Raw genomic sequence first — 16,321 nt, 5'->3', positions numbered from 1 at the left:
ATGGAATGTCTCATAATTTATGCTAACACCAACCCTTGATGTCACATTATAATTATACTTTCTCATTGTTTTTATAACAGCTTATGTCACTTTTCAATAACTTAGCTTATTTGTAATTAGGTTATAAAAATAAAACAAAATAATAAGAAAATAATGATAGTTAATATACTGTATATCGTTGTTTTCAGTGCAGCTACTCAAATTATAAGATGTAAACCAAAATGAGCTAAAGAAACAGAAACCACAAGACTCTCTTTACAATGAGCTAAGATAAACTAGAGATATAAATAAAACAAATTAGCATATATATTGAAATTTTTTTAAACATCAGAGTAGGTAGTCTGGGGAAATATTTGAACTTCTCCCTACTTCCTAATTCATTCTCTCTCTCTCTCTCTCTCTCTCTCTCTCTCTCTCTCTCTCTCTCTCTAACTCTCTCTCCCCCCTCCCTCTCCCTCTCTGTAAAATAACATTATATATATATAATGTTATTTTGTAATCATTTTCATTACTTTGTATCAAACATGTGCATGTTATGTTGTTTTCACTGTGATAATGGAAAAAAGGGGGGGGGACTCTTGGTACAGGAATTTTCCTGTGAGACAATAGGTCCCAAAACAAAAATAGACAATGTAGTCCTCATTTTTGCTCATACAAATTTGTGCAATCATATAACCTAAAGCTATTATTAACACCCACCCACATCCTACTGGGTGAGCACTTAAACATCATACTTTGTGCTATTTTTTTCCTAATGCAGTGAATAAGCTAATTACCATACCCATCCTGTAAGCCTCTCTTTAGTACAGCTGATCTATGCAACATGAGCTACATCTCTTGGGTGATGTCACTGGTGAACTCCAACAACATTTTTGTCATCGCTTCCAGGGATCAGCAACAAATCACATCCTATGCAATAACTCTTTGTGGAGACACAACGTGCTATCCATGAGATACTTTATCTTAAATAATATTGATTATGATGGTTTTTCTATGTAATAACTTATTAGATTATCTAAATAAAAATAGCCACTTTACCCCCAACTCCTTTATCTGCACTGGGCAGTGGTTATAATGAGCATGTGAACATTGACTTGATGACTGGCTTTACCTTTAGGATAGACCATTTGAACTTTTGTTTTCCACATGGCTCAGAATAAGTTAACTATTACAGGAGAGTTGCATAGACTCAACTCTCTGCATGCTTCCAAGCTTATCCTAATTTGACCAAAGGATGCATAACATATAGACCTGGGAAATGAAGCAAATCAATACTGTTAATAAAACCATATCTTTGATATATTATGCAGTATTATCATATGCATCTGACTGATATGTACATGATTTTGACAAGGCATATTCAATGTTAATCATGTAAACAATAGTTAGAATTCTTATGAATGGAAACAACCCAACATTTTATCAAACAAACTAAGTTTTTGTTGTGGTTCAGATCTACAATGTACCCTAGAGGTCTCACGTTTGCAAAGGTGGAGCTTTAGGAAGGTGACCAAATCATGGGGGCAACACACGGGTCAGTGAATTAACCCATCGGTGACTTTATGTCCCGTAGAGTGCTGGGGTCTGTTTAGAAGGTTGAGACACCAGGGGCATGGCCTGGAAGAGTGCACCCTTGATCCTGGCTCGTTCCTTCTCTCTCTGTTCCTTGGCTGCCTTGGATAGAACAGTTTTCCTCATCAGGCTCATCCACCATGCTGCTTCTGCTTCTGAGCCAATCAACCATAAATGAATCAACCAGGATCCAAATTAGACCTCTTATCTTAAGCTTTTAATTATATTAATTCTCCCTTTATCTTCTCTTACTTCTTCTCTCACTCATTATTCTTTACCCCTGAGCTGATGATGATATTCAGTCTAAGGAGAGGGATTCTAAGTTCTTCAGTTGCACATTCTACTACTGATAGCATGTTCTAGGCTGGGCGAGGTTGTGACTAGAGGGGACAAGAATAGGACTGCCAACATCAGTCATGCTAAGGCAGACACTGGACCTGTACATGCCACTGAGAAACAGCCAGAGCTACTGTCCCCATCGGACAAATCCTTTGACGTTTTTGTTTCTGCTGGTAATTTTGTTTTCAGAGACTAACATTATGATGTGAGTGTTATATTAGGAAATTAAGACTGTATTAGTCTGCTTTGCATCATTATGATAAAATACCTGCCATGGTCTGCTTAAGAGGAACAATTTTTTCATTCATAGTTGTAGAGAATGAGTATCCAAGATGAGCCTGTCAGTGGTAGAATCTTAAGTGGACCCTCTTGGAAGTAATTTGGAAAATATATATGCATACTAATGAAACATATAAAGAAAAAGAGTAGAGAATAGTACATAATGGTCAACCCAAAATTCAATATTTTAGTTTTCTTAAAAACACATTATGCTCATTTATTTACAAACTAGTATTTTTTTATGGCTTCAGTCTATGAAATATAGGCACAATATATCAATTATTAAACTTAGAATGTGCACTCCAAAAAAGAATAGAGTATCCTCATAATGAGAAAAAGAGTGTCCAGATTTTATATAATGGGAAATAACCTCAACAAGCAGCAAAATTGATTCACATCTATGACTGCTAGTCAGATGTAATGCTGGACTAATGATTTGCATGTGCTATTAACCAGTCGTGCTGTTCTTGGCAAGTAAGAACTCTTACTTGAGTTCTTCTCAAGTAAAGGAGAATGTGGAGAGAGAGACAGAGACAGAGACAGAGACAGAGACAGAGACAGAGACAGAGACACAGACAGAGACAGAGACACAGACACAGACACAGACACAGACACAGACACAGACACAGACACAGACAGAAACAGAGAGATGAGAGGAAGATCTCATACCAACCCCTGGATATGGTCAGTTTCTTAATTTTGATCAGAGTGTTTACAAACCAGTGTCAGACAAATACAGTTATACATTCACTCAAGTGATGAAATTTACACAGTTACAGGAAAATTAATGAATACATTCATGGAGAACCTGGTAATTCAGCAAGGATCTAACGTAAACTAAGGCAAATTTACTGAACAATTATACATTTCAGTGTGAAACAATAGATGATATTAAAACAGGAAAACAATGTGTACAGAATTATTGTTGTAAATAATTACTATGACCATATTGTTTGTTTTTAAGTAAGTTCCCTTGAAAAACACTGCATTTGAATTCACTTTTTCCTTGTCATTCATATATGTGTGTTGAGGTAGAAATTGGCCATTTTATTCTTTTTCTTACTCTATGAAAAAAGCCTTTATACCTTAAAACTGAAAATGTAATTTTTCAACTTTTATAACTTCATTAATATCTTCATTTATGAATCCACATATTCACAAAGGTGCACGTATATTTCCTAAGCACACAATTTAAAGAAACAGGTAAATGCAACAATAACATAATAAAAAGAATAATCATACTAAAAATGATGATCACACAAAATATACTTCCATGCAAACTAATTATAGATGTTAAACTAAGAAAAGCACAGCCTCACATTTACACTTCACAAATATAACAAAAGCTGTTTATTGAAAATGTCTACTTTGTGAGAATGTTGATATGATAGCATGAGACTCCTATTGACGTAGGATTCCTTATGCACAGTAAAAAATACATGCTAAAACTTTAAGACAACTTTAAAAATGTAAATTAACATAAAACAGGAAGCCAATCTGTGCCTGTGGCTTGCTCCTCCTCCCACTGCAGCCAATAGAATTTTTCTTTCTCTTTGTCCAGGTGCCCTACGAAAATTCTTCCTATGAGTAACTTATTTCTCTCTCTGAAAGTGAAAGTGTTATCCTCTAATATACCTTCTTTAGATTTACTGATTCATCATATTTTAACTTGATTAACCAAAACCACCTGAACCTCCACCACTCATAAAATATTTACATTTGATATTGCATCACTTTGCCATTTATTGTAACATAACAGCTTCAGTGTGAAAAGTTACTTTTTCAAGAAATCTTACCTTTCTTTGAAAAATACTGTTTCTGTTACTTTTTTTACCCAAAATTAAGGAAGGAAAAGTTTATTCACCTCACAGTGTGTGGAGGTTTCGGCTTGTAAGCAGTTGGCTGCGAGGCAGGCACACAGACAATAGTTCAAGGTGGCAGAAGCAGCAAGAACAAAAATAAGAGGGGAGAGCAAGCTTCTTTTCCCTCTTCTATTATAATATAATGCTTATCTTATGGCTACTGAACCACAGCATCTCAGTGCCCTTCTCTTGCAGAGGCTCAGGATGCTTACAAAGCAAGGATCCTCCTCCCCTGTGGAGTTACTTAGTTAAACTTCTCATTTCTCACGTTGACACATTGTATCAACCATTATAAACACTTTGCATTTATATTTCTCTTTTCCTTGTCATTTACATGTGTATGTAGAAGTATATGTAGTCCATTGTCTTCTCTTTTCTCTCTTGGGTAAAAGCCAGACTTTTTAGTAGCAAATCTACATATTTAGAAATGTTCTGTAATTAGCATTATGGTTTAGTTCTAAAAGATCCCCCAAAACTCCCATGTAATCAAAAGCTGTGCTGTCAAAAGCAATTGGTGATGGAGGAGTTATCCACGTCAGCAGATAAAACCACTACTAAGCTCACAGCTGAATGTGGTGTTGGGAGGTAGGCATGTTTGCATAGGTGGGCTCCGGTGGCAAATCTTTGCAGGTTATATGCTTTTTTTTTTTTTTTTTGGTCCTTTTCTCTATGCTGTGCAATGGCTCACTTTTTTCTAGAGATCTTTCACTGTGAAATTTCTGCCTTGGAATCAGTCATCCAAAATACTGGCCCAAAATAAGCACCTCCTTCTTAAATTGTGGGTATAAAGATTTTGTCCCAGCAGTGGAAATATTAGCACCTACTGTTACCTTACCTACTAATATGGTTGGGACACATTATAACTGATTTGTGGGAGGAGTTTGAGAAGATTTGGGGGTATGGTTTAGAGAACCCCTAAAATGCTGTACTTTTATTCAAATGTGACTTTTATTCAAAGTTAAAATGACTTTGAAGGTCAGATATTTAGTACAGCAGCTCAAGTGCCTGCCTGGTAAGGGCAAGGTTGTGAGCTCGATCCCCAGTATCATAAATAAATAAATAAGATGAATATGAAAGATAAACACTTTGAATCAATTCAGGAAAAGAAAGAAGTCAGAACAATGCAACTTAAGATTTAAAAAAATACTTCCAGAACTGCTTCAGAAAGTGGTAAGACCATGTTACCAGTGAGAGGAAATATTTTGAGGGTGATATTAATAGCAGTATAGAAACATTTTTAATTTATATCTTATTTGTTTATTTGGTACCAAAAATCAACTGTTTTAAATTTAAACATTTGGTGCATTTTGAGCACATCTTGTAACTTGATGGCAACTTAAATACTGGCCATATCGCTCCTGTGCAAAGCTCAAGGAAATACAAGTGGGGAGCTGTTGGAAAGAACTGGGGAGCTCCAGGGCACCTGCTCACTTAGCACTGTCTAGAGAAGTATATTCTCAAGTTCAGCCATGGAGGAAGTCAAAAGTCAGACAGTTGTCATTCAAGGGAGCCCAGTTACTGCTTAAGCAGGTGGCAGACCTTAGATCATCCACATGGCACTGGTTTTTCATACATGCCAAATGCAAAAGTTAGGGGGTAATAGAGGCTTTCACCTCAGCGTGAAATCTCTGCCAAGCAAAGTTCCAATCAGTGAGGTGAGGCACCCTAGGAAAGAAAGCTATGTGGGGTTCAGTCATCAAGGACTTACAGGCAGGGGTGCCATATCCCTTTGGAGTTCATAGCTCCCAACCACATGCCCTGGGTGCTGTACAAAGAACTGTAAGATTTAATATTTGTTCTATCAGCAGTGGTGGTGGAGATAGTGGGGTGTTCAGTCATACTTCATTCCAATTCCTTTCAATGCTTCTAGTCCTGGTTTTGGGACTGGGGATGTTTACGCTGCATCTGTTGAAAATTTTGGCCTCTGATTTTTGCAGAAGCTCACAGCTAACAGTTTACTTTGATTCTCAGAAGACATTGAACTTAAATTTTTAAAGTCTAAAATAATTAACACTTTGCTAAGTCTGGCTATGGACTAAAACACATTTTACATAATGAAATGGACATGAGTCCTCCAGAAGCCAAGAGAAAAATGTTACCCTTTAGATCTAAAATATCTCCTAAACTGTGACATGTGATTGGACCAAAGTGGGTGAAGATATTATATTTATCAGCATATTAAACTGTAAACGAAGACAAAGTTGACTATGTGCTTATATTTTGGGGATGTGGGACTCTAATAAAGTTGGATCACTGAAAGAATCCCTTTGAAGAGTTCGTGAGTCTCCATCTCTGTCTGTCTCACGTTGGCTCTTTCTGGCTGTCAGCATCCTGGATGCAATGGTTTGAGCAACTTCCTCCCACCAGACACTTCCACCATGCCATTTCAATTTCAGCCTTGAAACCAGCTGACCATGAAATAAATCCTCCTAAACAATAAACCAAAGTAAGCCTTTTCACTTTGAATTGTGGTTAGCATGTATTCAGCCTCCAAAATGGGGAAGTACGTCATGTTCCTCGCAGATCTTGAAAAACTTCTGGGTGAAGGACCATGAAGAAATGAAGACCAGAGAAACAATGTAGAAATCTGAGCTCAGGTAGAACCTTCTCTCTTAGTGGAGAAAGAAATCAGCCAGAGATTGCAGTGTGTTTCTTTGTACACTGGGAAGGTTGATGTCAGGTGAAACCCCTCTGCCTAACAATTTGCTCATCTGTCTCACCTCAGGTCCCCATGTTTTGGGGCTGGCTTCACTCTAGCTGCACATGCACATGTGATCAATCTTCAACTTCAGGTGCTCCCTATAATATAGGATAATGCAGTCAGATAATTACACTGTATAAAATGGTATTCTATGTCAGTACTAGCGGCAAATGCATTTAACAACAGCGTGAAACAAAAGGCTCAGCCATGTTCTCTTTTAGTGTAACTGCTGCCAAAGCCAGCACATTGTTCTTTCCCATTCAAATTCCCCATCACTTTATTTGGCCATGCCTCTTTCAAATAAAAGAGATTTAATTAATAAAAGTACCCTGAATATTTTCTAAAATTGCTAATGCAGTTTACCAATGTGATATGTTAAGTGCACTGAATGATGCTCTTTATATATACTATCCAGAGCTAACTTTGACTCAATTCATTTTCTCCCTGTATTCTTTATATTTTTCAACCAACATGACTATCTCCCTCCACCAGATTCTGAGCTGAATATTCAAGGACCTATGACATGCTACAATTGATCTTTAAAAAAAAAAAATCTTAAGACAGGTCTTCTTTAACTAATGGTTTAGACTTTCCAAGAATACAAGCATCTGTGCATCTGCACAAAGCATGACTTCCCCAATGAAAAGTTGAGGAAGATTTAAAACACAGTCTCACACCATCTGTCATGTTGGAAAATACCCAACGCAATTCCCAGGCAACCATAGACAAGAACAAACCCTAAAGAATAAGACACTTGTGCTTGGAGAAGTACTGATTTTAGAAATGAAATGTCAGGGCTGTGCCTCTACAGTATCTACATGAATGAAAAGTGACATTTCAAGAATTAGGATACAAACTGACTGAAATTAAATGATACGAGTGGTAGAAGGAGAACAAGATATGGGACAAAGCGAAATGTACAGCCTAGCTCTACTAAGGTGCTAAAAATTTAAGAGGCACAGTTCAGAGATCAGAGACACATTTTACTGCCTCTGTACCTTCTTGGTTTTGAAATATCTAAGTGTTATTTAAGGAAAAGACAAAATTTGGCTACATTCACCATTTTTGTCTCAGTTGTTTGTATCACATCATTTCTTGTAGGCCTGACTCCTATTAGGTCCATCTAACCTGAATACATTGTTATCTACACACATTAAAGTTTGAAATGATCCACTGCTTACAGAGGAGCGCTATCCCCATATATAAGCACCGTGACAACTTTGTTGTGATAATGTTTCCCTGTGTGATTGCATTGTGTTCCTCCTTACATCGTATCATTGATCCTCTGCAATTTGAAGAGGAGAAGGAAAATTCTGCCATTTTCCCTCAGGCTCTAACCCTATATGACTGTCAGTCGTGTGGAAAGGTCCTCTGTCACTATCTTCACATTCCTATTCATCTGTGAAATGGTAGCATTTCCAAAGGTATCGCAAAAAACAATGACGTGTGGTCAAGTCGAAGCAAATTTACACAAATTATTCTTAGAAATCTGAAATGTGTATACCGTTAAGAGACATGATAAATCATTTCAACTCCAGTAGGTTGACAAACTTACATTACTTTTTTTCTATGAAATCTCTTTAGTAACGTATTTCTGAAAAATTTATCATCCACAATTTCAACAGGCTTGTCCTATGAAAAGTAATTAAGTCTAATTAAAACATTAATTAAAGATAATCTGCAGCCCTCACATATCACTAGATTACAGTAAACAATGAAGTTCCAATTTGCATGTATATGCATATTGAGTTTTACAGCCCTCCCTGAGAAAAGACTCAGATATAACTGAAATATAGGAACTTTTTAAACATTAAATGAAATAAAATTGCATTTTAGTAAATGATAAACTATATCAACTCAAGTATGTTTTTGTGTGCCATTTTAATGAGAATCTTCCCCTAGTCAAATGATACTAATTTTTACTCAAATATTTTGTTGTTTCCTTTTGTTAATTAAGTGTTTGCCTTTGCCACTTAATAAATAAGGGATCAGAAAAAGTTACCTCCATTATGTTCATTCAAATATTCATCTTAGGATTCACCAGCAAGTCATGATGTCATCAAAGTGAAGATGTGACTTTATGAAGCACCAGTCTTCTCAGACAAGAGCTGAGAATGATCAGATCTGGTCCCCGCATCATATGGACACACCTGACTCATCAAACATTTGAACAGATATGAAGCTGCAAGAAAATAAGAACACCTGTAATAGTAAAGATAAGTCCTCAAGCATAGCAAAAATATCAATAACCCTGCAGTCAAACAATCTGATTTGTGATCTTAGAATTAGCTATGGACATACGTAAGTATGTGGAAAGGGCATAGAGCATGAGGTGCTTAATTCAGTAAACTTACACTTTTAAAATTTTCTGAACAGGCAAACTATTGACATTTTCATTATTAAAACTCTCAGGAATTGTTTAAATAGTCTAACATATATTTAGGTTTCTCTATAAAACAATTCTTGTTTAACGCTCAATGTTTATACTTTTAGTATATTTTAAAATATATCTTAGTGTTCTGTATAAGATTTATTTTTTGATGAACTCATTATATTTATATTTTTTCCTCAAATATTTTGCATGCAGTAGAGCATCTCATCATCAAACTGTGATCACATGATATCTTTCACCTATTATGAAAACATAAAGCCATGTCATCCTATTAAAAATTTTTCTAATATTGGAAGTGCCCAGATAAAATAATTCAATTCAAGGGAGCTCTACTGGTATTATTTAATATTTTCAGATGTAATATGCTGCATCTTACAGTATGTAATACTATATAAGTGGAAACATACTGAGAAGCATAAGGACACAAATATTATTTGTTACATACATTGTCTTGAAAGTGAGCAGTACATAATGGATCTTTCATCAACATCATGTAAATCATAGAATGCTGTTTGTTTAAATGGTAGATCAGTTAATAAGCCATGTATTGTCAATAATTTCCATTAAGTTGGGGTCATTAGTGACATTAGCGAAATTGGAGATATGCACCTATATATGCATATCAATCTGTAAAATCTCACTGTCAAATGAGGTCATTGGTGCAATTTCACTAATTGAGAAAATCTACATGTATAAGTGATGGAAAATTGTGCCACAGCAGCCTTTCTTTTTGCTATAAAACCCTGATAGGATAGATAATGATCATTTCATTGGATCAAAGTAATATGTGAACAAGATTGGGCCAAACTTTATTTTGCACAAGTGAAGAGTGCATTACTATACATTTTTTACAAAACATTCAATAATCCATTTTTATATTGGCTGATGGTATTATGGGTGACATTGTGAATTATAAGAGTTGTACTGCTCATATATTATGCAATCATAAGAGAAGGAAAAAAAAGAAGAGAAAAAAAGGAGAAGAGAGGAGAACAATGACACCATTGTGTCGGTTAGGACCACCATCCTAGGGAGACTCCACACTGCAGTGCCCTTGGAAAGTCAAGGTCAACCACCCCAAGACCTTTGTTTAGACTGTGGCCAGCAGGGCACTTACAGGATCTCCTCCAGCAGGTGTTAGCCTCAGCCTCCCAGGCCCTTCTCCTGCCAGGGTCTCCTGGTCCTTCTCTCTCCAAATTTCAGCCTGGTTGTTACTAACCCAGGAATTCTCATGCCCAGAATTCCAGTGGCATCTGGGCTCCTGAGAGACACAGCTTCAGCTCCCACCATGCTATATTTCTCACTCGACCTGCCAGGCCCTGAGGACTTCAGCTGCCAAGACGGCCCCACATCTCCTTCTCTGGGAGCTGCTTGGCTAAGACAGGCTCACCTCACCCTGTCTTACCCACTCCAGTGCAGGCCTCTGTCTTTTGGCACCCACAGAGCCCACCAAGTTTCTCTCTAGTTTAAATTCTGAACACATGCACATATCTTTTGTTTTTCTGGCCCCCAGCCCATGGCATTTCCAGCCCTGCTGATATTGCTGACTGGGTTTGTCTTGTCCCTGTCATGCCCAGGTCTTTGGTGACTTTCCTGGGCAAGTATTTCAGACTCCACATAACATATCTCTCCAAAAGAACCCCTACACCCAACCCAGACAGGTGGCTCCTGCCATGCATGGAACCTAGCAGCAAATGCCCTTAGCTGGGATTTTCTCAGAGAGAAAAACCAAATTTTCATACACTTTCTTGTGTATGAAACAAGAACTTGTGCTGCAGGCTTTGATAGCCTCCAACAGTGGCTTTTTTCCAACGACCCTTATCACTGGATTTGACCAGCTAGCAAATGCTACCTCATTTGAACACTGTGTCACTGGCTGAGTTCTCTTCCACTCTGAACACCTGCATGTGTTCTAGGTGAAGGCCTGAGAAGCATCTGAGAATGCTGCTGTCTCTACCATGATGTATCTGAAGGTCGGTTCGGTTTGGTTTGGTTTTCATGTTTATCCCCTCACCAATAGTTTCAATTTTCAATAAAAATTACACCTGCTGGCAGGTTTTGTGAGGTGAGAGGAAAATAAGACTCAGCATCTAAAGAATCTGATGGAAGGTTCTCTTCACTTATGGAATCTTACAATAGCTAACATTTAGAGAGTCGATACATCATTTATATTGATATCTCTGTCAAACTTATTGACCCCTACAGTTAATAGGTCGAATTCTACCATTTTAGGAGAATTATATTTTAATAAATTTCATTAACAACTTTGAGCAAACAGAGTATTTGCTTGATTGGGTATTCATTTTCCACAATTGCTTCATCTATCATTTGCAAACCCCAGAGGAATACATGGCTTCTTGGTCTTTTGGATGCTATCGAATACAATTCACATGCTTATTAAGAGAAATGTCATTGCTGAAATTGCAAGACATTCTTGTTAACAAATGAGTTCTCTGGTAAAAAAAAAAAAATCCATATGAGGTGAGGATAGAGCCCCAAACTTAACGAAGTTGTGTTTCACATATATGTCTGCATCACCTTCAGGTGAGGTGACAACAAGATGCTTAGGGAATACAGAGTTCCTGTCCAAAAAGTACCAGTGTATTATCTGGAGAGATTGAAATAGCATTAACTCTAGAGGGCTTGTAGGTCAATGCAAAACATGTATAAATACTGTAATAAATTATCTCAGTTTCACCAAATAGCATAACCAATACCTTGCTCTTCATTCATCAGCAATACTCAGGAAACGCATCCCTACAAATAAGTCTTATTTCATGAAAACAAAACCCAACTAATAATAGCAACAATAGAACAAAATGAAAATCTTCTTAAAGAGGAACAAAAATAAAACAATATATCAATAACTATGAGATGTTTGTTTTCATGGTATGCAACATAAGTAGAGAGGTGATAGGTATTTACATAAATATAGAGTTAGTCGGACCTCAAAAATAGAACAAGAGATTTTTTTTTTTTGTCTTTTTCGTTTTTATCGGTACCAGGGATTGAACTCACGACTGCCTGCTTGCAAGGCAGGTGCTTATGCTGCTGAGCTAAATCCCTAGCCCCGAACAAGAGATTTATCATAAAGGCCCATAAATTGATCAAGGAATTCTGACATAGGAGGCAAATTATTTCATTTATGAGGTAACTATTATTTAAAGATACTTAAGACCTACGTGAAGCACATTAGTGAGATAATATGCTTCACTTCCTGTTGTTTTCCCCACCTGCCACCAAGAAAGCATAAAAGGCCCTGGCAGAAGATGACAACAAAACTCAGATAGCTACTTCCTGGTGACCAACTCAACAGTCCACTGCTGACACCATGTGCTACTCTGGCAGCTACTATGGTGGCCTGGGCTACAGCTATAGTGGCTGTGGCTGTGACTATGGCTGTGGCTATGGTGGCTCTGGTTATGGCTGTTGCTGCCCCCTGTGCTGTAGAAGATACTGGACCTGTGGCTTCTACTGAAGCATGTGCAAAGTAGCATAACATCTCAGGGTAAAATTATCTCCACATACACAAAACATTTAGTTATTTTTCAAAACTTAAACGCCAATTAGCTAGTAGTCCCTCAAAGGACTTATATCCAGAAATACGAAAAATTGAAAAATTTGACCCCAAATCCAAAAACCCACTCCAAAAGTGGGCATCTGAGATGAACACACATTTCTCAGATGAAGATATGCAAATGGTAAATAAATACATGAAGAAATGTTCACCATCACTGGTGATTTGAGAAATGCAAATTAAAACAGCATTGAGATTTCATCTCACTCCAGAAAGAGTGGCTGCTGTCAAGAAATCAACTGATAACAAATGTTGGTGAGGATGTGGAGAAAAAGAAACACTTCTACACTCTTGGTGGCAGTGTACATTGATGCAGCTACTGTGGAAATCAGTATGGAGATTCCTCAAAATACTAGGATAGGATGTTCCATTAAATCCAGCTGTTTCTCTCCTGAGTACTTTCCCAGAAAAACTGAAAAGTTTATCACACAGCGATACATGTGCACCCATGCTCATAGCAGCACAATTTCTGATAGCTAAATCTTGGAAACAACCAAAATGCCCATCATCCACAGAATAGTTGAAAAAGATGCAGTATTTTTATACAATAGAATATTGCTCACCTATACAAAAGTATGATCTTGAGGCTTTTATAGGTAAATGGAAGCAACTTGAGACTATCCTCATAAGTGAGATAAATCAGACTCACATTTGTAAATATCATATTTCTCTCTAGTGTAAAAAATTAATAATAATAATAATAATAAAACTGAAAGAGTAATAAGATCCAAAATGTATAATAGATATTATAATAATGAAAGGGAGAGACAGTGCTTCAAAGGAAAGAACACATTGTAGGTATATGTATATATATATAACTGAATATGTTTTAAGTATGCAAGATAAATAACCATGCTACTACGTTTTTGTTAGTTCATCAAACAGAATCGTTTGTGCTGTCATTGTTTGATTGTCTGTAAATTCTTTATGCTTTGATTTTGTAACTTGAACAGCTACTTTTAAGATAACAATATGCAATTTATCAACCAGTGGTTTCTTACTGTTATTTTTTGAAATTCTGTATTATTTCTACTCTTTTTTCTGTTCTGCTTTTTTTCTCTAACTAAAATATTGGCAGATAAAAATCTTAAACAGCAATTATTACACAAAACATTTATCAGACACAAAAACATTTTGTTTCTTTTAAAATACTAGTTATATAACAAACTAAGAAAAATGAAAGCAATGCAATGTATCATTTTGATTCCTCACTGAGGGACCAAATAAATTTTTGAAAAGTAAGCTTAAGCAGTTCTTGTTTCTAGGAGGATACAAGAGGTTGGGACGTGTAGACAGTACATGTTTTTCTTCTGGGCAGGCAAAGCGTAACTGTAGACATATAAAGACACATTCTTAAAAATAAAATGTGGGCTATAACATTTAACACAGCATCAGGTGTTCTATTATTTGAAAATTCTTAAGCTTCCCTTATCAGTTTTTAAATGCAAACTCATTTGAAAAATAGAAAGACATGTCAAGGTGATAAGAAAAGAAAAACTGGAGTCCGGGACCTGCTAAGAAGCCGCATCCCTAAAAGAAAGAGACTAAGGACTCGGAGTGTTGACAGTCGATGCTAGAATCCCTGAAAACTGGTGTCATGTTGGTCTGCCACTGAATCAGGATGACCTGACCTTCCCTGCTACTATAAAAGCAGCAAGCAAAATTTTCACAGTGGAATATTTCAGAAGCAACATTAACTTTGGATGTTTTCTGAGGTATTATCTTGTTTAAATGCAAGGATATGAATACGACAATTTTGGGGCAGGGATATAGCTCAGCAGCATAAACACCTACCTGGCAAGTGTAGGGCCCTGAGTTTAGCTCCTGGTATAAAATACAAAAACGACTTGAGAATTTTTCATCTTTGGTCCTATGTAAGCTGTCTCAATGAGACTGAGAAGCCACGACTCTATTTGATTTATTGATTATAATCATATCAATCTTTTAAATGACACTGTGCTCACCAAAATAATCCATTTCTTAACCTGTAACACCCCTAGTCTTTATTTCTATTGATACCTTAACACCATCAAATTATCAATCATACGGTTCATTCATCCTGAGAAATGGTCAGAAAATAGGTTGCCACAGATAACATGCTTCAAGAAGGAAAGGAAAGAAATGATAAGAGAAGGGAGGAAGGAAGAGAAGGAGAAAGGAGAGAAGAAGAAAGGGAAGGGGTCCCTGTGGAGGAGCTGAAACCAAAGGAAAATCAACACCTGCAGAACTTTCATGACCTGTGTCACACGGTGTAGTGAGATCATCTGACCAGGATTAACTAAACACGGGATGCAGCAGATCCTTGGAAACAGATTGAGTTGCATGTCAAAGACTCATAAATGATGATGGGTTTCTGACTCAGTAGTGAAATCATCTCTGTTATGAGGTCCTCATTTTATCAGTAAGCATGTGTTCATGTGGTCATCTGAAGCGTGTTGGTGAGATAATGTGACGCTGCTCTGCCTGTGATTTCCCCTCCCTCCACCAAGAGATATAAAAGGCACCAGGCAGACAGGGACTTCCAGACACAAGACACCAACTTCCAGATCCTCAACAGAACACTCCTCTGCTGACACCATGTGCTATTATGCCAACTGCTATGGTGGCCTGGGCTACGGCTGTGGTGGCCTGGGCTACGGCAGTGGCTGTGGCTATGGCTATGGTGGCTATGGTTACGGCTGTTGCCGGCCTCTGTGCTGTAGAAGATACTGGTCCTATGGTTTCTACTGAGCAATTCCCACAGTGCTCAGTCTATTGGCTCTAACCTTCTTTAATTAATTGAAATCATCTCCAACTTTCTTCACATGAGAAATATTCAAGTATCTTCAAAAACAACTGAATAATTCAAACAATACAATGCAGCATGCCATTTTGCTTTATCAGTATGTTTCAGATTATGTGATAATTTGTAGAAAAATTTTGTTATTAACATTGTATGCATAATTGTATGCAATCAATTTTACTCTAATTTCTGTGTAAAATGTATTATTAAATTAATTATTACGAATACTGATCTGTTGCAGTTGTACTGCACTGCATTGTTCATATGGTTTTGCATTCGTGTTTGGTATGTGTGGTTGTAGTGTGGGATAGAAAAAAGAGGAAGAAAGTTGAGAGAGAAAGAGAAAGAGAAAAAGAGACAGAGAGAGACAGAGAGAGAGAGATCAAGCTCTTTAAATATAGCTGCCTAAAACTGAACAAGGTAAAATAGCAGTTCTTTGTGAAAGATCATATGAATTTGTTTTTACATACATTTTTATCTCCCCTACTATTTCGATTTGCTTATACTCATCTAAATTTGTAAAATAACCATTTCCACAATGACACTTATATGTACACCAAGTCAGTTAAAATTGTGTATCTCTATAAATTGTATCATGTGCAACATCATTTGTAAGACTGCATCAGATTGATCTCTGCCTCTTGTTTCTATTTAAAATGATTTCTGCCTAAAGGGTGACTATTGAAGTTATCATAGTGAAAATGGTTGTACAAGTAAGGACATTCTGCCAAAATAGCTCTAAGCAGCAATCTCAATATCTATTATAACTGTTTTGAAAAATTTACATGTATTATATACATATAACAAAAATAACTTT

The 16,321-nt window shown here is 36.8% G+C and overlaps 2 protein-coding genes across 2 annotated transcripts; both read left to right on the top strand.

Moving 5' to 3' along the window:
* Positions 1-12,476: 12,476 nt before the first annotated feature.
* Positions 12,477-12,623, top strand: LOC111756002 (keratin-associated protein 20-2-like). The gene has a single exon (XM_023563973.1). The coding sequence runs from the start codon at positions 12,477-12,479 to the stop codon at positions 12,621-12,623; it is 147 nt and encodes a 48-aa protein (XP_023419741.1).
* Positions 12,624-15,261: 2,638 nt separating this feature from the next.
* Positions 15,262-16,061, top strand: LOC100718200 (keratin-associated protein 20-2-like). Its single transcript, XM_063252395.1, has one exon. The coding sequence runs from the start codon at positions 15,300-15,302 to the stop codon at positions 15,450-15,452; it is 153 nt and encodes a 50-aa protein (XP_063108465.1). The 5' UTR covers positions 15,262-15,299; the 3' UTR covers positions 15,453-16,061.
* Positions 16,062-16,321: the final 260 nt, after the last annotated feature.

The sequence above is a fragment of the Cavia porcellus genome, unplaced genomic scaffold (assembly GCF_034190915.1).
Source record: "Cavia porcellus strain 051 isolate PalLab524CR breed Dunkin Hartley unplaced genomic scaffold, mCavPor4.1 scaffold_7, whole genome shotgun sequence".
NCBI lineage: Eukaryota > Metazoa > Chordata > Mammalia > Rodentia > Caviidae > Cavia > Cavia porcellus.
Note: the sequence above shows the minus strand (reverse complement) of the source record. Positions and strands in the feature narration are given on the sequence as shown.

Excerpts from the sequence above, each read along its gene's own strand:
- LOC111756002 (XM_023563973.1), top strand. The coding sequence starts at position 12,477 with ATGTGCTACTCTGGCAGCTACTATGGTGGCCTGGGCTACAGCTATAGT.
- LOC100718200 (XM_063252395.1), top strand. The coding sequence starts at position 15,300 with ATGTGCTATTATGCCAACTGCTATGGTGGCCTGGGCTACGGCTGTGGT.